General features: G+C 40.9%; 1 protein-coding gene across 8 annotated transcripts in view; it reads left to right on the top strand.

Moving 5' to 3' along the window:
• Nucleotides 1–27,370, top strand: part of Lrmda (leucine rich melanocyte differentiation associated) — a 1,059,015-nt gene that overhangs the window by 840,112 nt on the left and 191,533 nt on the right. The window contains exon 7 of one of the 8 annotated variants that reach the window (XM_063274634.1): nucleotides 1,229–18,559. The exons of the other annotated variants lie outside the window; for them this stretch is intronic. Coding sequence (XP_063130704.1) covers nucleotides 1,229–1,266 — 38 coding nt within the window. The 3' untranslated portion in view covers nucleotides 1,267–18,559. Of the gene's footprint in view, nucleotides 1–1,228; nucleotides 18,560–27,370 lie in introns of those variants that run through there. 8 annotated transcript variants of the gene reach the window in all.

Below are 27,370 nucleotides of genomic sequence, written 5' to 3'. Positions count from 1 at the left end.
ACAAGGCACCAGCAAGGAGGCTGGGGGCCCTAAAGGGTTGAAGGAAAGTTATTTAGGGCTTCAAAGCCACCTAAGAATCCTCTGCTGGTGTTCTCAGTCTAAAGTACTCATGCAGGTGAGTGACTCTCTGGTAACTCACTTGGAAGCAGGTTCATATATTGTGAATGTGTTCATTCCCCTGTCCTTCCTCCTTTTGAGATATTCAGACCCTGTATCAGTGCCTCTTTGTGGAAGTCATCTAACCTAGAATGATCCACAGCAGAGGATTTTGGGAAGAGTAGTTTCCAGTGACCTGCAAAGAAGCCCTAGTAAAAGGATGCTCCTTACAGAACCAATAACCAGGCTTATCCACTGCCATCTGGGTCTTCCGCAGCTATGATACTAAGGATCTCCCACCCACCTTTCTGCATATACATTTTGCAAATGAACCAAAAGTCCTGAGTGTGCCACAGTCACTTTTCTCCTTGATGCTTAAGCCATCTTGAAAATATGCTATATTTTCCTTGTCACATTAAGCATTTGACTTTAAATATGCAAAAGAAAATTAAGAATGAGGAAATTTGTTTGAAAACTTGGGAGAAGATTCAATATTATCCTACCTCACTGGTCCCTGGCAACATGCACTGCTTTTATTGGCATGGTTATTAGCTGCACATCTTCCTCCTTAACTGGGTGTTTTGTCTATGTATATTTAGAAGTAATTGCTAGGACAATCACAGCATGATTTACACAGAGCATATCATAATTAGTCATTGTTCACCATTTCCTAAATGTGGACTGCATTTCCTGCTTAGTCGTTGATCTTTCTGTATATCTACGGGAGCAGCTCAGAGGGTGCCGTCCAAAAGAGGAAAGAAAAATAGTGACTTTTTTGTTTGTATTATTAAAACCATTTTCTGCCTGAGATCTGAGAAGATACATTTTCTGCAATGACATATATACAACCCTTTGCTTCTACTGGTCAAATTAGCAAGTGAAATGCATATGAGAAAAATTAAGTAGCTATTTGTGAAGAGGCAGAGCCTGCATGGAAGGGTGTTTAGGGTCCTACTCCATGGCAAGCAGCACTCAGAGGGGCTTGCTTGCTCTGTAGGATGCGTATTAAAATTTGGCAGGGTTGCTGGTGTCAGAAGATTCGGAAGCAAACTCTCTTTTGACCACCAGTTTGGGTTTTTTATTTTATTTTTGTTTGATTTTAACTTTGTTTTGTTTTAAAACATATTTCCAGGTCCACCATCAAGAGACATGGAAGACAGACAGAGATGACAGATATTGATTATCACCAACAGGAACACAGACCAATTACAAAGAGATATATTTACTCAGATAGCTTCGTAGCTCAGCCCCCATCAGGCCTTTGTCCTGCTGCCTTTTGCTAGTTACTGTCCACATGAAAAAAAATGAAATCTACCATCCAAGGTCCTGGTGGCAGTTCTAGGTAGAGCCCACCTCAGCTCAGACTGTGACTAAAGTGGCTTATTATTGACTGTACCGTCCAGCTGTATCTTCAAGACCGCTACACACAGGATGGTTTTCCTTCACCCATAACTGCACTGTTGTGTGAAGTGGGGAGAGCCTTTGGATTCAGTACTCTGCAAACAACAGCAAAACAGCAATACTAATAATAAACTGGCACTCATTTATTGGAAGTTTATTAAGCATGTTAGATGAAAATCTATCCACAGAGTGTACTAAAAACTAGAAAACAAACAATGGGAGAGAAGAGAAAAAAATATTGCCTGCTGCTAAGGCACATTTAGCAGACTTGTTAAATGACAGCATGGCCTAGGCTTATCTTTCAAAGCTCTTGCTATGCCTAAGCCCTGACTGCGAGGGGGGAGCGTATGTTGGTTTCTTGTGGGGAACTATTATTAGCGTCTTCTAATTATGTAAAATGATTTCCTCTGATGACATTTTGAACAGAACCCATTACTTTAGACTTCTTTCCTTCATAATGCCGTTCTGTGCATATTCTTGGTGGAATTCTCAGATGCCAGGTGAAGCTCAAGTCTCCTTTATTTAATCAAGGTGACTCGTGATTTGACAGTTGTAGTTGACAGGTTTATTTCATCTATGCGGCAGTGGGAGTCTATTTTCTGTGTGCGCTCTGTTCCCACGTAAAAGGACTTTACTAAGTGCTGAATAAATTGTACTTTTCCTTTGATTCTAGACCTTGCTGGAATGGTTTAAAAACTCTAGTCTGGGTCATCAAATTCATCTCTCTGCTACTTTGCAGGGTCAATAGCTTTGCTACACACCAAGCCAGGCTGGGTGGATTGGAATGGAGGTCTGTGTAGATTAAAACTTCTGCGTGTATATAGATGGATGTGCAAATGTGTGTCGGCTGTCTGGGAGGTCGGCAGTGATGGAAGAGCAAGCCGAGTGGAATCTGAAGATGGATGAATCTGCTCGACTATTACCAAGACTGGCATGGACTTTAGCTTGGGACTTTAAGCAACCTCCTTCAAGCATATAAAATCCATAAGGGTCCATTTCTTAGCCTTTCCCTCCGAGGATGAGTTTTTGCTCAAAGTCCCTTGGAGTACTTCATTTCTATTCTTTGGGCAGAATTGTGGAACACTCACAGACACGGGCAGGCTACCAATCTCATTCTTCCGTCCCCTAAACAAAGCAAAGGGGGAAAAATGAATTCACTTCCTCTCCTCCACAACCTTACCCCTGTAAACTGAAAGGTGAGAAAAAGTGGCCCTTTTTAAATTTTTCCCTAGTCTAGATAAAATGTGAAAGTAAACATGTCTCCTTACAAAAGAAGAACATGGAGAGTCAGACTGTACAGTGTGAAAGAGTCTAGATGTTCTAATGATGTTAGGACTGTGGGCTGGTTCTTCAAGGATTTCTGCTTGTTTGTGAGAGTGTGTCTGTGACAGGCTCTTACCATGTATATCAGGCTGATCTTGAACTCCTGATCCTCAGCCTCCCAGTGCCTGCACTATAGATATGACCCACATGTGGGCTAATTCTTACCCCTTTGTTATAAAAGGCAAACTGAGATGTGCTCACATATGACTCCAAGGACCAGGATTCCTACGAGCAAAGGATTTCCCAGTATGCCTGTTGTTCCAATTTACTGGATCCAGTACCACTGTTAGAATTTGAGAATTCAGAAATAGAGAATGTCATCTCTGTCTCTGAAGCATTTATACTTGAATGAGAAACTACTGTATATGACACAATGCCAGGGAAACAAGGTCTTACACATTGAATAATTGAATGTGACAGTGCTTGATAAAAGGTACGTGTGCAATGCGTTGCTAGAGAAGGAGGGAGTCATGGAAAAGAATAAGCATGGCCATTTAGAGCATTTTTGAGCTTGAGCTTTGAGGAGCATAGAGGGAAGCAGTGGGTAGAAAGAAGGACCTTCCAGAGATGAGATATGGGTGAAGAAGCAGGAGAAAAAGACTAGACTGAACGGATGAGACCCTCACTAGCTGGCATCATTGAACCATTTGGCATTAGCGGTTTGCAATAGCAATGCCATATGCTAGCAATCATGGCAGAGAGAATGCTGTGGACAAAGAATAGCTGGGGGTAGTGTGGTGTGATGCCCTAGAATGGACTGTTGCTGAGATGAATATACCCCACTAATGCCATACTCAACGATGCAGGCTAGTGAGGGATTGTGGATAATTTTTAATATTTACCGCAACATAATTCCTTTATATATGTTGACCCCAAATTGTGCCTGGTTTTTACCAGACAGAGGGGCTATATTTATTGCTTTGTGTATATGATTGTGAAAGGGTCTCACTGTTTATATGAGGCTGACCTTGAACTCATCATCTCTTGCCTCAGCCTTCTGAGACCTTGGATTCTTAACCTCAGATTGTAAGAGATGTGGTTCCATATGACTCCCCAAAAGACACAGACTCCTATGAGTGCTGTCGGCTTATGAATTGGCATGTAGCATGCCAAGACATTGCAAACATAAGGATTTGGAGTCCAGACGGCCACTGGAGGGTGACAGCCACAGGAGTTTGCCCTGAGTTTAGAAGTTTTTGATTTCTTGATACCAGGCTAGAGTCAGTGTGCTAGAAATGTGTTCTAGCAAAGGCAATGTAGATGATAACATCTTAACAGATAGGGCAGACAGCTGGATCTAGAACAGACTGGCAGTGGGGCAGGATTGGGACATGTAAGGGAATCTAGTGGCAGCCATAGAATCCCCGTTTAAGGTTGTCAATGGTCTTACTCACCAGGGCTCAGGCATTAAAGGAAATCGGCCTTTCTATCTCTCTTTATCAAAGTATTTGTAGTTTGGCCTTTGAGCCTGAAACATATATCTTTGTCCTCAGTTAGGATAGTTGAAGTGTCCCAGGATTCAATGGTCCAGGTGTAGAGGAACTGGCAGAAGAGGCAGAGACTAAAGGAAGGAACCTGAGATACATTCTGTAGCAAATACGAGACGCTAGGAGGCTGAGGATGTTTGGGGACCATGAGGGAAGCATCTTGCTGTGTGAGAAGCTGTGGTCTGGTCCTGTTCCCCATCGCTGTTCCTCCCCACAGGATTCTCTCCTGCCACTCAGGGGTGCACTACACACGTGGCTTGTTAAATGGAAGATTGGGGAATTTAATGTTCTGAATCTTGTGGCTACAGGAACAAAATATAGTAAGCAGGCAAAGCAACAACGAGACTGTGTTCTTATTCCATTCTTTGGCCTGCAGTTGAGTTACATTCTTTTAAAGGGGAATAAATGCCCAGTTCCTTTTATTGCTCAGTAGTGAGCTTGTGGAAAGGAGTTATGAAATTCCAGTGCTTTTGGTCTAGATTGTTCTGCTGAAAGCTGTGCCTGCCAGTTACATTCTCAGTTCCAGATCCTTCTAACTCTGTTTCCTCATGTCTGAAACCTTACCCACTACCGCAGGATTTCCTGCCCCTTGTGATTTTACAGCTCCTCCCGCCCTTTTTTTTGGAACAAATAAACAAACATCTGGAATCACGAAGTACATTTAATTTTAAAAGTTTGCATTTGGCCAGAAATGGTAAAATCATGAAAAATGGCCTGTCGGTAAGCCCAAGAAGGCCAAAGGATGACGTCATTGGCTGTGAATGGGTCAAAACTGAAGGAAGCAAACACCTGTTCTGTGCAGCCTGCTGTCCTCCAGTGTCCTCATCTCAGCCATTAATATTTACTGCTCTGCTTTTCCATTCATTCTAATGAAATCTGCTCTTTGTCTGGGGCTGGTCAAGGAAGAAGGCTGTCACTTTTCCAATAACCTTGGATTTGTTGGGATGTGTGTGTTTTATAAAGGGTGTGGTATTAGGAGGTGGTGGCTTTTCATTTCCCTTCCTCTGAGTTCCATGTGCTTCAGGTCACTGCTGGGGTCTGTTTCTGCTTCTGTCATCAGTGTGTGGTGCACAGGTTTCACAAGAGGTAGTCACAGGAGCAATCTGGCCAGGGACACTCTGGAGATGAAGGAACAGGGCCATGAACTCTGCCATCAAGAACCCTACAATGTAATTGGACATAGAGACTATCCTAGAAAGAAGAGACCACATTGGACAGAAGGGTGATGGAAAGAAGTATGGAAAGAAAAATTATGACCAGTATTCTGTAGAAATCTTAGTTCTAATGTGGAGCAAGACTTGATTCTGTAACTTGGGTTACAAGTACCCCAGAGAGCTGTGTTAGAGAAACTGGTTTTAAGGACACAGAAGGACTGACAGAAGCAGGAATAAGGACTCAATAGTTATTGATTATTTCAAGTTGACTTTTTGTTTGTGACTCAGAAACTGAATAATAGAAAATTAGCTAACTGCTTCATGGAATGTTACTTCATGACTCCTTTGGTAGTGGTAAGGATTACAGTGGAAGGAAATGTATATCATGCCCACTAATTGAATTAATTTGTGCAGTGGTTCTCAACTTCTGGATATCAAACCATTTGGTATATCAGATACCCTGCTTATCAGATATTTACATTATGATTCATAACAGTACCAAAAATCAAAGTTATGAAGTAGCAGCAAAATAATTTGATGATTGGAGAGGTTCCAAACCCAAGGAACTATATCAAAGTGTCTGAACATTAGGAAGATTGATAACTAACGTGTTAGAGAAACCACAGTAACATGAATAATACACCTTCTATCTTTCCTGATTTCTGGAAAACTCCTGGAGCATAGTTCCCTTTGGATCTTTAGTATGGCTGACTCCATTTTTTTATTTTTAGCTTGTGCTATGGCAGCCCACTTCAGGAGCTTACTGCAAAATAATGGGGTTCTCTGGTGTTTATTTAATAGAATAGTTAAGATAGAAGGGTTGGGAGGAAGTCTTCCATGAAGGTGAGGACTGAATAGAAAACACCTTTGGTTGGTTTGAGACTGTGAAAGAGATGCCCTTTTAATCTCATTTCCAATAGCAACCCAAGCAGAAGTAGGAAATGGGCATTTCCTATCAGGAGTTAATTATTCTACTTTTCTGCCTAGCTTTTCTTCTTCAAATGTGTCTAGCATCAAGTAACATAGTCTTGTTGGCACGGAAAGAGACAAACATCAAGTGATTTGACTTTGCGAAGTACAATTCGATATTTCTCTCACTCTAGGTTGTGCACCAGGGTAAGGATATTCTAAGGACGGCACAGAAGACTTTCTTGTTAAAGAGAAAAAGAGAATATATAGGAAATGGCCAGAAGCTAAAAGCAAGGGGAAGCTCTTTTAGGTTAGTCCCCAAGACAGAAGGGATATTCTTGAACTTAGACAGGATCTACTGATGGAGACCGGGGAATTACTATTCCCTAAAGCCTGGTCCTGAAGGATGTGCTCATTGCCTTTGAGGTAGCCTGAAGGAAGTAGAATGAAGCTTTCACAGCTTTCAAATTCTGACGGGGTTTGATCAAGGATTCTCTCATGTCGAGGCTAGCTGTACTTTTTCATCAAATGAAAGCAGGGGTTTTCCCCTTGACCCCTCTGGACTTCTGCAAGCACAGAGAGATGTAAGACCATCCTGGAACAAGGTCCCAGTGTTGCCAGAGAAGTTCCTGGTGCTCAGTAATTTATTATTCTTGTGCATCTGTTTCCCTAAATACTCTCTGCAGAAGCATTAGTATGAAAATAAAAGAGTACAAGAACTTGGAATTTTCCATTTGTGGCTTCCTTAGTCTAGTAGGTCAGAGTTCTGTCCCTAGGGATGGGATGCAAACTTTTTCCGCTGTTGCAAGATGAAGCTTTCTCAATTCAAGGACAAAAGGGGTGGGGAGCCAGGAAAATATTGCAATGCTAATTCCCCATTACAGACTACCCCAAGGTCCCTATATAAACTGTTGCGCCCCCACTTCTAGTTCCATCTTCCCCACAGGGGGGAAATATCCTGTCTTGTTAGGAAGGACATCTGTGGGAGAGCAATAAAACATCTCTTCCTTGGTGGATTAGCTTTTTATTCCTTATTTATCTTTTTGTAGCTCATCCGTTCCTCCCGAATCAAGGCGAGTCCAAGAGGATAAGACACAGTCCATTTTGGTTTTGATTAAGGAAACCGCACAACCATACTCTCCACAAATTTTGTTTTCTCAAGGGAAAGCTTTGCTTCTTATGTCTAATTTCTCACTGCCTTCATCTATTCCTTTAGAATCTCTGTGAAACTTTTGCCTCCTGCAGTGCTGAAATCAAATAATCAATGTCTCTCAGAGAATGCTAGGCAGGACAGGGAAGACTGACATAGACCAACCAATATGAAGCCAAGCAGTACTCAGAAAGCATATTCCATAGCTGCTTTCTTCTTGCAGACCCCTAGAACAGTATTGATTTGCCTAGGAGGTGTCCAATGAGCCTTCAGGATGTACAAGGCACTGTCCAAAATAGGGCAGCCCATAATGCAGCATGGGGGCTTAGAACCACAAATCACTGGGAAGCCCCTAGGTAACTCACAAGTGGAGTCTTTCTTTCTCCTGTTGCCCTGCCTCCTCCCAAACTCATTGCTCCAAATCTCATTGTTCCCACTCCCAAGACTAGCCATGCAACTAGAATTCCTATTTTCCAAGGCATTTCATTGACCAAAACCACCTTTCCCCTGAGTCAGTCATCAAGCCTAAAAATAGCCTCTAACCTTCCCGAACCCTTCTGAGTAAGAACATAAAGAAATTATTTGACCGACATAGTACATGGTACTCACTTCAGAAACCCCTCCCCTACACCTCACAGAGGGAAAAAAACAGTACAAGAAAAAAGCCACATGCAGATTTAAAAAAAAATTGCAAGTAAATCTTTCTGGGTTTTGTTCTCTTTGGTCCAGTATTCCAGGCTATAGATTCTGGGTCCATTACATTTCTGTAAGGTGCCCATTTATTATTGGAAATGTGAATAGAAACAGAATGCTTTTTTGCACTTTTTTTTGAAGGCTTCCTTGTTACATTAAAATTCTGGGTAAATAAATTTGTTTGGTGTTCCACTTAGCTCTTCACCCTTGCAAAAGGGTTTTGCCATGATAGTTATAGTAAGTGAGGAAATGTATCCACCATTCTGTCCCAGGACTCACTTTCCATCCTTCAGAGAATCAGAAATGGTGCTAAACACCAAAGCCCCACACGATGCCATAGAGACACTGAGGAAATGGACACAGAAGCAGAGGAGAGTATAGCATGTGCATGTGATCTAAACCTCACCAAACAGTATCAAGGACCAGAGCTTATAAGACCTTTGTTCTTGATTAAACTTGAGCACTTACAATTAAGCATTCATTTGTTCAGAGACTGTTTCATAAGTAGGCTTCACAGGGCTCAAGCTCCATACACATTTATTTATTTGTTTGTTTGTTTATATCTATTAATTTTTTATTCTTCTTTCATATATTAAAACACGATTGCACTTTCGTCTCTCCCCCAGCCCCCACCACTCCTCTCCCTCAGACTTCCCTCCCAGGGACACCAACCAAGCAAGGGATAACAAACTCCAATCAGACTAGGCACATATCATATCATCCCACCAAGACTAGATAGGCAACCCAATAGAGGGAAAGGTCCTCCTCTAAGGTATTTTCAGAAGCAGGACAAAGAACTTATGGGGTGATGTCACAGTGATTACAATAGCTGCCGTATAAATAAAGTCCTGTTAGTTTTGGTTCCTAGGACTCACATCAAAAGCTGCATGCAGTGGCACATGCCTTTAACCTCATAGGTGGGAATGGAAATGAGCAGATTCTGGGTCTTTCTGACAGCCAGCCTCACTGACCATTGAGATCCAGGGTGAGTTCGAGGTAGAAAATAGTAGAGAAAGATAGTAATGCAACTTATAGCTTCTGCACACCACACACACACACACACACACACACACACACACACACACACACACTTTTTTAAAAAGAGCAACAAGTCTAGAATGAATTTCAGATGAATTCAAGAGGAATAGAAAAGACATTACAGCTCATCTGGATCTCTGTGTGCTTCATGCCAATTCTCCATTTAGGATTTTTTTGGCGTTTAAGGCAAACATGCAAGAAACCAAACCAGACTTTCCCAAAAAAGTTAAGATAAAAGGATCTACTGATGAGGTGGTCATGACAGCACTTACCTACTATCACAGAACTGAGAAGGATGAGGCAGGAGGATGCTGAGTGGCCAGGCTTAGCTATGTAGGGTATTTTGTATCAAAAAACAAAACAACGAGAAAGGACATTGAATGCAAATAAAAAAAAGAAAACAAGGGCCCTAGAATCTATGTCATAAGATCAAATTCAAGCAGCCAGACATTAAAGGAAAGAAGAGTTCTTTAGAAAGTTACCATATTAGACATAGAAGCTATAAATACTCCTGTAAAAACAAAAAGGTGTTTATACTCATAAAGGAGAAATCATGGAATCTAAGAGGAAAAGTGAGAGCATGTAATCAGATTCTATGTCACTTGTCTCATTTACTGGTGGATCAAGTAGAGAAAATATTATACAGAAGACCTCAATACAAAATTATTCAAGTTGATTTGACTTTAGCAAATCAAACTGTGCACGCTAATGTGCGTACACTTATTCACACACATCTACAAGCATATATAATGTAATACTGCATATAAATATTACACATATACTATATATATCAAACTATATCATACTTTACTTTTCATACTGTATATATCAAACACCATTTTGTTCCAGGTAGCATGATCACATAATGATTCCTAGAGTTAGTGGTACATGATGAGAGTTTCTTATGTCCGTATGACCTTAGAGTCAGGATTTCCAAGTGAGGGAGCTAGGAATGTCTTATCACTCCTTGAGGATGTTCAGGACACAGGTAGAAAGTTAGTAATATGGAAGCTAAAATGAACTGAAGATTTGTATGGTCACAGGCTCTCAATGATGGCGACTGCTCTCTGGGTTTCTCTGTGGTTTTCTCTGTATATCACTTGTATGTCCTCATGGCCGGGACAGGATTCCAAGCAGAAGAGCCGTGCTTTATGTATATATTTTTTCTAACCCTCATCTCAGAAGTTATGTGACATTTCTTTGCCTTACTCAGTGTAGTCATAAAAAGCTTGGCCAGGTTTAAGACTGACAAAATCAGACCCTCTTGTGTAACATTGTATCCAGGGATTCTGAAGAACCCATGGGATCAGAAATACCATTCTGCTCATTTTCGGACAAAATAATCTTCCACAGTCATGTATTGGGTCATGGGTAAAATTTCAACAAACTTTCACAAGTAGAGGTTATATAAAATCTCTCAGGTCACGGTGTAATAAAACCAGGAACCACAAAGTCAGATGGTAAAAGACATTTGCCATGAGAAAATTTCCAGTATCCTTCCATCTCAAGTCAAAATAACCAGAAAGCCCAAGCGGTAGGATTGCTCTGAAGCAGGATAATAAAGTCTCAGTATGCCAACAGGCCTAAGACCATCGTTAGAGGGAAAGAAAGAAAACATGCTAATTAGAAATATAAGCCCAAAGAACAAATGTACAATTTATTTTGAAATGAGAAAATAGAATTAAAGTTCACATGGGAAATAAAGTAGTAACTGGGATATGATTAAGAAAAAAATCATGATAAGAAAAATTTCTAATTATCAAGCACATAATAATTTAATAATTAAAACAGCATTCTGTTGGCATACAATGGATTACATGTGGGACTTTAGTACATGATGAAATGCCATCTCTGTTAAGCCTTTGACTGAAAGAAACTCAGCAAAAACAAAGGAAAGTGGAATGGTTTTTAAAGTTAACATAATATTCAGAAAGGAGAAAGCAAAATAGTGTAATAATTCACAAGTGATCTTTGCTGAAATTAAATCACCTGACTGTGAAAAAAGAGAGAGAACGCAAATATGCAACATAGAGAAACAAAGCAGGACCAACGTAAATGAATCACAAGAGTTACTCTTGACTAAAACTTAAATTTTAGCTGAAAATTTTATAGGATAACATAATTTCCCCAAATTGACTTCTGAAGACATAGAAAATTAAAAGATTGATTCCCACAGACACACCGAAGTTTATGAAACTGTCACCCCTCTGAAAAAGCACCAAGTACAAGTGGCCTTACAGAAAAGGACTCACCAGCAACATGTTGGAGTTTAACAACTGGAGTCTTGGAGGATTCTCTTGTGCTGTGTGTAATATTTGCTGGTTTCTGCACATAAATATCCCCATCATGGCTGATTCCAAGGTGCCTGAGCGATATATTACTCCCTAAGGATGTGGGCACATAAGCTGGCTCTTGTATGTCCTCTAAACTGACTTTTACACACCACAAAGATGATCCCCATTTGATTCAGATTGTTAGTGCAGCCAAAGAAAGATTTCTGACATTTTTTTCATTTGAAATATTTTTACATTTTTTTTATCTTTATTAACTTGAGTATTTCTTATTTACATTTCAATTGTTATTCCCCTTCTTGGTTTCTGGGCTAACATCCCCTGACATTTTTATTAAGTAAATACACATGAGCTTTATGGAAGAATTAAAAGCGAATACTGAGACGATATACATTCATCTCCACTATAAATGGAAGCAGAAAATTCTAAAAAGTGCAATCATAAACAGGGTTGGGAAATATAAACAGAAAATTAAACCTCATGATCAAGTAATATTTATCCCTAGTATGCAATAGAATCTCAGTATTAGAAGATCCATTTATTTATTGATTTATTTATTTAAAGGATCAACAATGTTAATTTCATAGATACTATAAGGACTAATTTAAGGACTTTTTGTTGAATAATAGTAATAATAATTTTTGATGAAAACATGAAAATAGATATATTTTTTCTTAATGTGATAAAATACATCTGACTCAATTCAACAGTTAACAATAAATTCAAAGATATTCTTATGAAAGCTGAAATAAAACAAGATATGTATTATCATTAATACTAATTAATGTTTTACTAAAAATACTAGCCAATGCAATTATACAGGAAAAAACAATTATACGCAATTGTAAAACTGTCACACTTATAGATTATTTATTTGATTTGATTCTTGGAAACTTAGAAGACCTAAAAACTAAAAACAAAAATTTGGTAAGGAAGTGAGAAAAAATGAGTGTCCAGGAATTGCACTTAAATTTCTGTATTAAAAGGAGAAAAACAGACGTGAAAGTATTTGAATGTAGCATTTACAAAAGCAACATACATGTATATTATAATGAAACTCCAATAAATACAGTATATATATATATATATACATATATATATTGAATTCATAAAGAAAACAATATACTTTACAATGCTTGCGTATTTAGGCAGAAATGCTATGTTATTTTATTGGACCACTAATATGCCAATTGCTTCTTATTAATGTATAAACTTATTATGAACCTATATATTAACCAATATTTTTTATTAGAAACTAAATCTAAAATTTGTATGGGAAAATCAAACATAATATCTTTCTTTGAAATGAATTAAAGGGGGAAAGGAACCTTTCTGCATAACAAAGTGTTATGGTTAGGAATCACAATAATTACTATTTTGCAATGTTGGATTTGTTTCTTTGCTTGTTTGTATTTTCCAGAGCTGAGCGCTTACCCCAGTCACTCCCCTTTTTGAAAGGGCCTTACTGGGTAGTCTTGGATGCCCTGGACCTCTGCCTAGAGAAGGTTGTTCTCCAAATCACAGAGATCCACCTCTGTCTCCTCCAGAGTGCCAGGATTAAAGTTGTACAGCTACCACATTCAGTTGCTGGAGTTTGGTTCCAACAAGCAGTGTGGGACTGAGATATATCCTCAAATCCTGAAACATAAGGCTGTGATACTCAAAAGAAAGTCGTGCTCGCAAACAAATCGACAGATGATGAAATAAAATAGCAGACCTAGGGCTAGATTAATTTGCATGTAGAACTTAGTAAACAGGAAAGGTTGAACTAAGCAATGTATGCTCTTAGGTCACATAGGAAGCTATTGGGGAGAATATTGAATCCATATCTGACACAGTAAGATAGACTGTAAATGAATTAGAATTTTGAATGGAAATGAAGAAGAAACCTTGAAAGAACTAAAAAGAAAAAGAGAGAGCACATCCGAAGAAAGATCTGTGCAGTAAACAGTAAACAGTACGAGAGGAATAAATGAAAGGTTGAATAATATGTGTACTATGTTGCTATTTCAGAAGTAGAAAAGTTGACATATATGACTGATTGCAAATGATCCTCTGTTTAAAAATTACAAAATAAAATGTTATCTAGGTAGAACCAGCAGATGAATAGTAAGCTTGAACATTGTTTAAAAACAGATTCACTGACAATTGTGGTGTATATGACTGCTATAGAAAGAATGTAGACACTGATAATTAAGTACCAGCAAACAGATACAGAAAGATCAGGGGCTGGAGAGAGGAGCAAGGGGTGTTGACTGTTCTGTCAAAGTTCAGGTCCCAGCATCTATATGGGGAGGCTTAAACCTTTCATAACTCCAGCTCCAGGACATCTGATGGGTGAACTCTTTAGGCTTTTACAGGCATGCCTCAACACACACACACACACACACACACACACACACACACACACACACACACCCCACCACCACCACCACCACCACCACCACCACCACCACCACCACCACAACCACACCACAGCACAATTAGGCCTTAAAATGCACTACTAAGATTGGTGTGTAGTTCAGCTGTGGAGCAATATAATCACATGCCCCTAGATTTGATTTCCAGCTATGGGGAAAAGGAAGGAATAACTGCGTGTATTCACACGAGGATATTGAGTGAATGACATCCTATCTTTCTAATCTTCAGTTTCCTCACATTTAAAAATGAAAAGATGATATCCACCTTCAGGAGGACTTTCCAGGATTAAATTACATAGCAAACATGTAAATAGAGGTGAGCAACAAAGAGACAACCCCCCCACACACACACACATACACGCAGCCTCTAAGAACATTGAACAGTTTCCAAAGGATGGTAATAAAATTTCTAACCACAGTTCTTTCAAGGGGAAGATCTAGATTGTGGTGGAAAAAGAGCAGAAGAGTCTAGAAAGATTGGCTTCTTTCAGTATTTGAATTTTAAAAACATACACTTTTATTATACCCGCAGCATGAAGACCCAGAGAGGGTGATTTATAACTAGCTTTGAGACTTTGCAGGTTTGTTTCCCCATGGCCAAGTGATTAGAAAATTCCTTTGTGAAAGCATTCCTTTTCTTCCTCAGACTTAAATCTCCCCGTGTTGATGATCTGCAGGGAACTGTCTGCACTCTGTCACTCTTGAGGGGACTCATATGAATCAGTTATTTTGGCAAAAAGTGATACATAAAAAAATAATCCAGGTCTGTGTATATTTGCACGGCTTATTGATTTACTGAGCACAGGAAGGTACGTGCGCAGCAAGGGTACTCACGTTAACACTGGTCACAACATACCGAGTGATTCTTTAAAGCCAGGCAATGGGATGGTATTTTATATATGTTGATATAATTAATCCTAGAAACATCTCCAGAAGGCAGATATTATCCACTTTTTTTAAATATGAAGAAGTTAAAGATTATAAAGAGGTTGCTCACTTCAGGGTCCCAGGATGACCTGTCCCTCAGGAAAGCATTCTGTCCTATACCGGACCCTACATGCTTGCTTCTGTTCTACCCACACTCAAGCAGATTCACGAACAATGGAACTACAGGGATACATTTCTGTCTTTTTGTGTATGGTTCAGGGAGGCAGAGACCAGAGAACCCCTGGAAGCTTGTGGACTAGCGAGTCTGGAATGTGAAGAGGTGAGCAACAAAGGGACCTTGTCTCAAGCAAGAGCAGGGGTATGGGATAAAGGGAAAAATAAACAGCTGACATTGTCCTCCGACTGCACAGAGACCACGGAATGTGCATTCCCACATAACAGGTACATACTTCATTCACATACAAAGGAGGAGGAAGTAGAGGTAGGAGTGACAGGGAGGAGGGGTGAGGAGGGAGAAGCAAATAGGTACATTCAGATGCATGTTGCCCTCCCTGACCTGAAATATCTCCTAACGAGAGTTCTCATGCCTGTAAACTAAACTACCACAAGTAGGCTATAGGTGAGCAACACTGACGTCCTGGGTTAGAAATTTTAAGTGCCATTTGGAGGAAAGCACAGGATGGCTCCTGAGTGGCTAGTGAACTAGCCAACCATCTGAGAGATGATTCTGTGTGACTGCATGAAAGGGAAATAAAGAATGGTGAATACCCCACTGACTGCACTTTCTCACCCGCTGAGAGCAGAACACACTCCAATGCCATTTTAGTACTTATATGCCTCCGGGGGAAAACAGACCCCTAACACACACACACACACACACACACACACACACACACACACACACACACAAAATCCTTAAATGTGTGCTTTCTTTGTGTTATAAAACTCACAGACCCTTGGATGTTCTCCTTGAGTCAAATGGACTGGTAATTTTGTTTTGTTATATTATCCACCAAACATAATGATAATGGGTCACAAGCAATTTAGGAAAAAATTAAGTCTAATAAGAAAAATCTTTAATAAATACCAGAGCGTCATATTAGCATTGCCCTTGATCTAATCCTTCCATTAGCATTTGTGGTTTTTCCTTTCTTTCTCTCTTTCATTGTCTCTCTTTCTTTTTTTACATATTAAATGATTTGTAATATATCAAAAAGGAAGAGAACAGTAAAAATGAAAACAAGCTTTCTGATAATATATGCACTGCACAAATATTCGTGCATCTTTCCTGTAAGACAAGTGCTGTATACAGGAAAGGGGTACTAGCATGTGGTAAGAGAGAGTCTCAGTTCACTGAAACCAGAGACTGGGAATCAGAAGGCAGCCCTGGGAGAATGAAAGTGTGCAGCTGGGAACATGGTTCAGTAGGTAAGAGTGCTTGCTGCAACAAACTTGAGGACCTGGTTTTAGATACCAGCTCCTATGTAAAGAGGTAGATATGGCCTTGTCTGGGTTTATAATAGCAACATTTGATAGGAGAATCACTGGGCCCTGATAGCCACCAGCCTAGCTCCAGGTTCAATAGGATAATATAAGAAAATCACGGAAAGTGATAGAGAAGGACTCTCCTTATATCTCTGCATGGATACCTGTTTCCACACATGTGCATGCACACACAGCACACACAGAGGAGGAATGAAAGGAGGGAGAGAAGGAGGAGGTAGGGGTTAGGGGGAGTCCCCTCTCCTTTTAGGGGAGAGAGAGAGAGAGAGAGAGAGAGAGAGAGAGAGAGAGAGAGAGAGAATGAATAAGCAATATCAACTTTGTCTTCAAAGTGGGCTTTTGGCCTCTGGGGGGAAATGAGCAAGCTCATAATAAACATGGTACATACAGAAGGGGTTGGGATATACTGGTCCATCATGGCTGATGTGGTAGAGTGAGAATAATCTCTGCTGCAGGATGTTGACATTAAATAAGTCCTTCTCTATCTGGTTTATGTAAGAATCTGTTAAGAAGCACATTCGCAACATGATCACTTTAGCCTCTTTTTTTCCCCTGGAGATTCTGACTCTGTGGAGTTGTGCTGGTCCCCGACATGGCTGGTTTGAATTGAGTGAGCTCTTGGGACTCTCCTGCACATAGAAGTTTGAAAAGCACTAAATTAAATGATATAAATGAGAATCTCTTTACCCTAGTTGTACGTGAGTATCCTCTATGTCTAGACTCTAGTGGCAAGTGGTAAGGCAAGTGCTCTACCGTGTCAGTCCAAACTATTGTCAAGTTTCTGCTGTGAAAGGTTTTGCTGTCATGTGCAGAGATGGCAGAAGTCTCTCAGGAATCTTAAAGATTAGGAAGAGATAGCAGTTGGAACTCAAATCTATAAACTGAAATGTCAGAAGTGGTCTGGTATCCTATTTGCATGGGAGAATGGAGGCAGGCGGGGGCTTGCTTAAAGGGTTGTCTATGCAAGTGGAAGGCTTGGAGCAGAGAGGCAGAAGTGAATGCAGAGAAAGGGACTTATCAGAGCACAGATAGAAGGATTGGATAACTGGGGAGTCTCTGTGCCTGGTAGTAAATCAGAGGGGAGAGCATGAGACGATGCCTGGGTTGTCTATCTGAGGGTCCCTAGTGCCCTTATGGAAGGTGAAAGCATTTCATAAAGAGTCACATTCAGGAGGAATTGATTTGAGGTGGCATTTGCAGTGTGGAGCATACATGTCTATAAATGGAGATGTTCCAAGTCATGGGTCAGTGACCTTCTACTATAAAGGCCTGGTAAGCACTTTAGGATCTGCAGGACAGACGCTCTTTTCTGACTACCCAAACTTCCGTCATAGAGTCTAAGAGTGCTCAGAAGTGGTGTGTAAGCAAGTGGCATGACTATGTTCCAATAAAGCTTTATTTAGAAGAACAGGTGGTGAGCTGGATTTGGCTCACAGGACCTAGCTTACCACTGCCATGGTAACTATAAAGATGGAGAGCAGATGTAAGGAAAATACAGGTACAATGGCTTGCATGTATTTATCTATCTTCATGGTATCCATGGAGACATGGACTCATCTTTACTCTGTGCAAAGATTGCACTTCATGGTGATTTTTAAAAGATGCATTTATTTTTATCTTGTTATGTTAATGTTCTGGTGTGCATATACATGTCTAGTCTGCATGGAAGCTAAAAGAGGGTGCTGGATGCCCTGGAACTAGAGTTACAGACAGGTAGGAACTGACACTAATGTTCTGGCAACCAAACTAGGGTCCTCTGCAAGATTCCTCCATTCCTTATACCTACTTTTAAAAAAGAATTTCATTTTGAATTGTTGAAAAGACACTCTTTTTTTGCTTATAAAGAAACAAGCATAGATATGGACACCAAAATCATAACATGCACATCTTTTATCCATTGGCTGAGCAGAAGTTTAAAACTAAAGCAAGAACAAGAACTGAAAACCACAGAGCAACAGAATCTCTGAAAAATTATTCTAGTTGAACTGTGAGCTAGCATATCTATTCTAGAAAAAAATCATGTTCTATTCAGTTTGAATATGTAACAAATCAAAGATTCAAGCACCACAGGACTTTACCCAAGGAAAAGCAAGGTACTATGCCCAGTGCCACAAGGACCATGTCTTTCACTTAACCTATAGCAATGAAACAAAACAACATAGCCCACGAATCTGGAACCAACCAAGATGATTCGTTAAATAAAGGAGAATGATATTTAATATGGATTAAATTACAAAATCAAGAGAAAGGGAAACTTACTGAGTGGCAGCATATGATAGCATTAAAAATGGGAAACAAACCAGCATCCTTTACAGGGTCTTCATCCATGAAAAGAGCCATGCAAAACAAAACTAAGGTCTCAAAGTAGTGTTTACTGCAGCTGGGGAGAGGAGGCAGAGAAATGTGACTGGATGAGGACAAACAAAAGGTGTGTCTGTCGCCAAGCTTGGTGACAGAGCTGCGGATGTATACAAAGCTTGTATACAAAGCTTGCAGTGAAGGGCATGTGCCTTTGTTGTTCTATTGACGTGATCTTTTCACGATGACATAATTCAAGTCCTTACTGAATTAGTGATTTTGTATTTTCAAGACATAATTATTCAGGACAGCTATCCCATTTAAAAACAAACAAAAACCAAAACAAACAAACAATCTCAAGCAGGGGAGATTACTCAGTCATTGAAGTCCAATGATCTGCATTCTATCCCAGTCCCCAGAACTCATAGAAAAATAAAGTTGAGTGTCCTTGGAACCTAAGTGCTGGGGAAGCAAGGACATGTGGTTCCTGGGGCTCAATGTCCAGTCTAGCCTAACAAGCTATCTCTAGGTCATTGAGAGACTTTACACCCCTACAAACAGTGGCCGGCTCTTTTCTAAAGAATTGTCACATGATGTTGTCTTCTGCCTGCCACATGCACATGCAAACAAATGCATTACCCAACTACACTGTCCACATACACGCACGCACACATGCGTGCATGCACACATGCACTCACACACTTCCTGTTGCACATGCACAAAAGGTTTGTTTTAGGGACTTTCTAACTAATCGTTTTCTTCCTCACAGCACCTCTTCCAGAGGCTGCAGGTCATCTGACCTCAGTGTAGAGACCAGAGATAGTGTATGTATATGGAGTCACAACAAAGAGCACTGTCAGGTTGACATAGGGTCATTTGAGTTCTCCCTTTTCAAGAGACTAAGCTATGTCTGTGGCATAGGATAGAATTAGGGCAAATTCTCTCTGCCACTCAGCAAGTAATTCCACTGCTGTCAGTATATTATCCCAGCCACGCAAAGCTGCAGGGACAGTGTACGGCGGTTTTGTGGTGTAGAAGCTATCACTACAAACTTTTTTATTTCTTGAACATCATCTTGCAGTGTCATGATTACAAGGCTCGGAAGAAGATAAACCCTCGGTCCATTCCCTGTATAAATGGGCACTTGGGACAAAACCACCTAGTTAATTTTTCCTTGTTGCCGAAGGAGAATCTGAATCCTAACCACAACACAACCTCACCCCTAAATCTCTATTAAGAATCACCCAGGGTAGTCTGGTAAAGTGCTATTTAAAGTCAGCAGAGAATTATAAAGTCAAAAGTGAAAAATGGTACAACAGGAAAGAATCATAAAAAAATACTAGATCAGTTAAATGTAGTCAAAGGCAATTTAGTGTGAGCTGGCACTGGTTCTTATTGATGCGGAGAATGTGATGTGTCAGGGGTTGCCAAGAGCACGAGGAGAATGCAGAGTGAAGGATGCGATGTCTGCTTCACCCCAGAGCAACCACACAGGTCGAGGAAGGACACAGGCTGCCTTGTTCTGATACCAGGAGTAGAGGAATACTGTTGTAATTCCTGCGGTCTGGGCATCTTCTCTTTTGGGTTTCTGAGTATCTCAACGTAATATATGTACACACACACACACACACACACACACACACACACACACAGAGAGAGAGAGAGAGAGAGAGAGAGAGAGAGAGAGAGAGAGAGAGAGAGAGGTGCACGGGCACAGGCACATGCACAGACGGACCTGTATATACATGTACACGCATGCAAATAATAGCAAAATTATCCCTTTCATAGAGATAAACTAACGTAGATAACTAGACATACTAAGAATCATATATAGAGACAAAGGCCAGGAAGCTAAGTAATCCTTACATGTGCTTTTTAAATTCCTAAACTTTCTGCTTCCCTCAGGTCACTACAAAGACTTGCATTTCTACATCAACCTCCCTTCCCTCAAACTGAAATTTTCTGCCTCATCTTCTTCGATCCTACTGTGTCCCTTCAGAGAATAACATCCTATTTTATCATTACCAATGAGAGCTGCCATCACCCCACCCCACCCTGATCCTTTGTAGGCATCATGCTGAGCCTTATACACCTCACACACAGTGAGGTAGATCTCAGGATCCCACTTCTTCATGAGAGAGGACAGTGACTGGAGCCCATTTGAGGTTTCAAATGGCACAACAGAGACAGGATTGAGCAAGCCTGACTTCCTCAGCAGATGCCATGTTCATTCTTCTCCAACTTTGTCAGCAGCAGGGACTGGGCAGAGACGGAGGCAGCTGTCAACCATAGCATCGAGCACAGAAGAACAAGGTCTTATGGAGTCATGCCCTGGCCTTGTCACATATTGCCTTTGTGACAGACAAGACATTCACTTGCTCCCTGTCTCGCTGTCTTCAGAATGGGGACTGTAATGACACCTGCCTTAGAAGAGTGATGGAGATGAGGCAGTTGTCCTAAGTGTGCTGAGAGAGTCGCAGCCCACAGGCTTGAGTGCGGCTACTTCTATCTATAGTTACTATCAGGTACTTTGTGTTTTATTCACGCTTTGCAGCCTCTGAAGGCAGGCACTTTCCCTAAGGAAAGTGCTTGGACATGAAGTTGAGAGCCAGGAGGTAGCAGGACTTGCTGCATGTTAGTACAACAGATGGTCTGCATGGTGGCCAGCTGCTCAGGCCCCTCCAAGTCTTGCTGGAATGTGGACCCTATCTACTTTTGGTAGACCCGTTTTATTCCCCTTAATCAATCAGTTTGAAGAGATGGAAACAAACAAGCCTGAACCCTTGAATATTCCCTTCCTTGCACCTGCACCTTCAGAAGCAGATTCTGGAGCTTGCTGGCTCATTATCAGCCCACCACTTGAAAGAGAAAGCATCCCGGGGTGTGCATGGCACTCTAGATCTTGCAGAGTCTAGCTGCAGATTCAAGAGGAAGAGACTGGTTTAACCAAAATGCTTTGGAAAACACGAAAGAGAGCAGAGAAAACTATTGGGAGGTGGGTGATAAAGGCTGGGCAGGAGAAGCCATTAATCTCAAAGGTCTTCCATTCCTTCAGAAGGTTGTTTTTGATTTTTATTTTTAATGAACAGAAATGATCCAGGCCATATGCTGTCTGTCTGTAATCCTCTGAGATGAGGGCTCCTCCCTCCCAACCAACAGATTGAGGCCAATGCCATGGCCTCATTTAAGATGGTTCTTGAACTTGAAAAGGATCACAAAGGTTGTGGCATGCAGGCAGAGTCGACGCAGATGATTTGACTAAAGTAATCCTGATGAATGCCAGGCCCCTCCTGACTGACACAGCCTGTTGATGACACATCCGAGGCTCCTTAGGCTGGCTTGCATTTAGGTCAATCTGAACAATCAGGGAAGACATAGTTCTGCTGTGCAGAGTTCTGGGCTGTGGCGGGAACAAGCTAATAGTTGAGCCTCAACTGAGACCTTTCGCTCAAGTCATTAATCACAGAGCACGGTCTGGAGCCTTGGCCCGGAGTTCGATTCTTTAGGCTGCGCCCCTGCTGCAGATGAAGACTCATTCCAGGTGCTAGCCATTTGCGCGCTCCTCAATGGGGCTGATTTATGAACCTGGAGATGGTTCCTGGTTTTTCCAAATTCTGTTCCATTACTTAGTAATAAAGGAGACATGTGATTTCTGGCTTTTTGCAGATCCTCAGTTTTTACATTTCCCTAATACCAAAGACTTTAGAAATTAGCCTGTGGTCGGCTGTCTGTGATCTGGAGGGTAGAAATGCTATTCTGTGTTTGAATATCAAAGTCAAAACCATAGGGACTCTTATTTCTTTCCCCTCTGGTTACAGTTGAAGTTGTACAAGTCAGGCAGGAGTCTTTGTTTCACATTCAGCATCCAGATGCAAATTAAGGTTTGGGAAACCTTGGTGATAGCAGCTTGTTGCAGGTGTTGGAGTTATTCCCGTCCTGTCCTGACACATTGTTCACAGTATAATATTAAAAGACCTTTCACACTTCAGCTGGCTCTCCCATGAGAGGGAAAGCCAATACTGAAGACTTCAAAAGGGAACCAGTGTGTCAAAGGAGTACACTGTCACACTGAGGCCAAACAGGGTGCTGCCTAGTGGTACCTGTTTGACTGAAAGCTAAGCCAGATCTGGGCTGATAGGGGACAGCAGATCCCCTGGGAGTTTCTGCAAGAGGCAGAATTGTGTCAGGAGAGAGTAATTGGAAATTGATACTTGGCATATCTCTGAATTACCCTTTTATTCCAGATAACACCAAAGGGTTTGGCCAAGAGTCTCTGGTGGCTAATCCATCAATTCCCACAATCCATTGCTGAAATACAATCTGCTCTTTGTTGAAAGTCACCAGCTGCTTTCTGATTCTGATTCATAACCAGCACTTAAAAGTGTGAAGGCCTGTAGTCTTCATCTAGTTGAGATGTGTGTTTGTGGAGGGGAGTGTTGGGGGAGCAGCCAGCTCTGCCTTTTGATAATTCTCTGAAATCATATTGTCACTGGCAACAGCAAACCATCCTTAAAATTTAACTCAGTTCAACAGGTACTGATCCAGAGCCTGCTCCAGGCTTCATGCTATGCTGTGGGCCATGGGACAAAGAATAAATATCAAACGTGGTCTTTGCCCTTGCAGAACCTGTGGCTCTTAGGGAGGATGATGTGTTTATGAAACACATATCATGTGGCAAGATAAGGTCTTGTGTATGTGCCAAAGTGAGGGAAGCTGGGAATAAGGGAGACAAAGAGGCAGAAAAACCAGAGCAGAGCAAGCCAGCATTGTCATAGAAGGTTTATGGATGAGGTGGGACAAAGACACCAATATCCTAAAACCCTGGTTCTTCCCTTAAAGAAACCATAAGGAGCACTGTGTCCTGTTACTGAGATTCTGGATCCGTTCATATGTGCCTCACAGTGTGAGAGTCAGGTGATTCTGCTTGGATACGTGTCACATACATGTTAGGACGCCAACAGCTAGGTGCAATGAAGCAGCAGAAGAATAACACATTCAAAGAGCACATGTGTGCTTCTGGGGCTAACTCCTATTGTACAGATACCTAAAGGTATTGCTGGTTTCCATGATCTCAAAGCCTAAGACCTTCCCACTTATTTTTAATGACCTCAAGATCTTCCTACCCAAGATACATCATGAACTCTGATGCTCAGAGTTCATGGTTGTTATGGTGGAAGGATGTCATGGGAGCTTTATCAGATGCCTACACGGTAAAGCCTGATGTGCAAATGCATGGTACAGAAAAGACATGGAACTCGCTTAGGGTACTGGCTTCAATACCGAGTTAGAGAGCATTTGGAATAGCATTTGAAAGTCAGTCGGATTATGGCCCAAATTCGAGGCCATAAAAAATGAAACCTCACATCAATTTCTGTGAAGGCCAAATATAGAGGGCAAGCTGTAGTTTTTATTAATTTTCATAGTTTGCCATTAACAGTCATTCTTTTAAGAGTCTTTTATCTTTAGAGGTGAGACAGTCTTGCAGTAGGCTTTGGTACCTGAAAAGTTGGTTTGTTTTTATTTTTAATGTTTTTTTTGTTTTTCTTAATGTATTAATTGTATACAACAATGGTTTTCATTATGACATCTGCACACATAAAATGTATTTCTGTTATTCACATTCCTACTGTCTCTCTCCCTATTTTCTTTCTTCTCCTGTTGCCCCATTTCTATTTCCATGTCTCTTTAATGGTGTGTGTGTGTGTGTGTGTGTGTGTGTGTGTGTGTGTGTGTGTGTTCCATTGAATTTCACTTGGGTTGCTTATGGGAATTGTAGAGGAGGCTCAGTTTACAGAAGCAAGTGTATCTGACAGATGGCTGCACCACTGAAAAAAGTGTCTCTCTGTCGAACATTAACCATACATAAATCTTCAGAAAAAGGTGGGGCTTCATTAGTCTTTCCCTCTGTGACAAGAGTTGATAAGCCCAGTTTTGTGCATGTGATCACAATTGTTGTGAGTTCAGGAGCCATGAAATCACCTTCTTGCCTGGAAGTCAAACTTCTACATCACTCCCATTTCTGGTGATTCTTGTGATTCTTAATCTATCTATCTATCTATCTATCTATCTATCTATCTATCTATCTATCTATCTATCTATCTCTATCGCTACACACACACACACACACACACACACACACACACACACACACACTTTTTCTGTAAGGTACCTCTGTGGATAAAAGCATAAGCATTTAGAAGCCAGTGTAATGAGCATGTTGTGTCCACTGAGCAAATCAAGAGTGATAGTATTTACAGTAGGGCCTAGGACTACCTGGGCCATGGACTTTTGACTATAGTGGACAGTAACAAATGTGGATTTCCTCCTTTGGACCAGGTCCCAATGCCCATCAGAAGAAAGTTGATTATCTTTATAAGAGACTTGCCACTATTGGGCAGAGTAGGCGCATCTTGCCTGGCGGGTAACTAGTGCCATACCCAGAGCCCATAGCTAAGTAAGACTATTGTTGATGGCAGGTTTTCTCCAGTATCCTGCTTAGTACCCAGGAAGATTTGCCAGTAGGGAGAAGATGTCAAGTGAAGTTCCAGTTTTGCTTTCTCTATGTCCTACTATCAGCACATATGATACCTTTGACCAGCCATTTCTCATGGGCAACCAACAGCAATATCAATTGCCTATATTGTATTAGGAGTAACTCATAGGAAGTGACCTACCCCTTTATCTTGTGAAGTTTAGAGTTGAGGATACTCAAATTCATTGTCACTATTATTTAGAATCTTTCAACAGCCCTCCTTACAGAATTAGAACAGCCTCAGATTGCTCATGTCTAAAGGAATGGAAATAGGTATAACTGAGTCATTGCAAAATGTTCTGGAAAGAAAAGGATGGCAGTAATGATGATGGTGGTGGCCCTCTTGGACATGGTATTTATTATTCCAAATATCCACCTACATTTAAAATAATATAGCTAAGGAATACTAGTCAACTCTGGAAAGAATCAAGGATATTGAACACTGAGGTGTCAGGGTTTATTTAGCTAAGCAATACCAGAAGAAGACCGGGAGCGGGAGGGATCACTCTTTCCAGCTAAGCAATCATTTTCATACCACAATGAGACCCCTTGCTTGGTAAACCCTGCATGTTTGCTACCCCTGTGACTGTGTTTTGAAGCTAACGTAAGAATCAAATTTGAAATGGAAGTTTGAAAAAATGTATTTGAAAAATAAATCTGCAGAGATGGATGTAAAGAACATCCAGAAGAAATTTAAAATCATTCTTGATTCCTGACATTTTCCTTAGTATTCAATTACTCCCTTCATCTGAGAGGTTTGTCTTGGCCTCCCCGGGTGACACATCCACATGTGGCCACTCACCCCTATGTGTTTATGTGTGTGGATATTGGTATGCATTCCTCTTCATCATCTGTAGGCATTTTACAAATAATGGCTCGTGTGTGTGCTTTTTATCATCTCCTTTTTTAAATGGAAATGACAACTTGAAAATTTTTTGCAGAAATAGATCTTCTCTGGTGGAGAAATTCCACTGTGTACTTTGGGGGTGATCTTTGGGTCATGTAATTCCACGGAAGGATTGGCACTGGAAGGGTAGAGACATCAGTTTTGGAAGCGCTGAGCTTCCACCTTGTGGCAGGTGGGCAAAATTGGTAACTATGCAGAGTACAGAGTCCAATGAGGAAAGTATGGCAGGGCTGCAAATGTGAGGAAAGACATCAATAAGAAATACAAAGAACAATGAAGAAGGTTGGATGACCATGCCCTCTACCAGCCCATTTTTTCTCATGGCTATGTAGAGGGCAAGATCAACAGCTTAGTCTTTTGAGTCTCCCCACCCTTGTGGCTATTACTGTTTGTTATTTTTGCTTTTATACGGCTCTTATTATATAGCCCAGCCTAGCCTTGAACTCATACATCCATAGCTAGGTGTAAATTGAAGATACCCATGACTCAGCATGCAGAGTGCTGATATTCTACACCAGTGCTACCACACCTGGAGGAACTACTGTTTTCAATGATGCTGTCTTAAAGCCTTTATTGTTGCATAGAGCCAGAAGACTCCAAGTGGGGAGCAAAAAGAAGACAGAGGACATTCAGGCTAGGACTATGACCTTCATTTGGAGGTGACCAACTATTGCAATGCTTCTAGAAAACCAGGGGTACAACTCAATAGGATGATATTAAGATCCAGGTCCTACTAGCAAAGCCTCATGGGGTATATTTACTGACCAGGATACCTTTACTCACTAGAACAGTGGTTCGTTCTATATAGGAGTTTTAATCTTAATTCTTGGTTTGCCAAAACTTAGGTCAAGAAGAATCAGAAATCAGGGGCAGGGAGAAATTTTACTAGGCTAAAGACCCCTAACTGGCTAAGTTCAGGCAATAAGGAAACATGGTAGGTAGCTTCTAAGTACATTAGCTGCTAATGTCATCCCTCTAGTTCTTCAGTAGACTTAAATGGGACAACACCAAAAGGCTTTCATTCACAAAGCCTAGAACCTCAAATCTTACCTCTCCAGATTTTCTCCTATGCATCCTCCTTTTAGAAAGGCTGCAAGCAAGCTTGGCCTAAGAACTCTCCCCCTTCCCTATCTGGGAGATCATCCTGATTAGCATACACACTTCATTTCCTGAGTATCATAGGGGTTGGTGAATCCCCTGGGGTACCTTCTTAATCTTGACAACCTTGGCACATCCACATTGTGAAAACAAGCAAGCCAAGAGGAATTCCAACTGTTGCT

This window comes from Rattus norvegicus, chromosome 15, assembly GCF_036323735.1.
Source record: "Rattus norvegicus strain BN/NHsdMcwi chromosome 15, GRCr8, whole genome shotgun sequence".
In the NCBI taxonomy this organism is placed as follows: Eukaryota; Metazoa; Chordata; class Mammalia; order Rodentia; family Muridae; genus Rattus; species Rattus norvegicus.
Note: the sequence above shows the minus strand (reverse complement) of the source record. Positions and strands in the feature narration are given on the sequence as shown.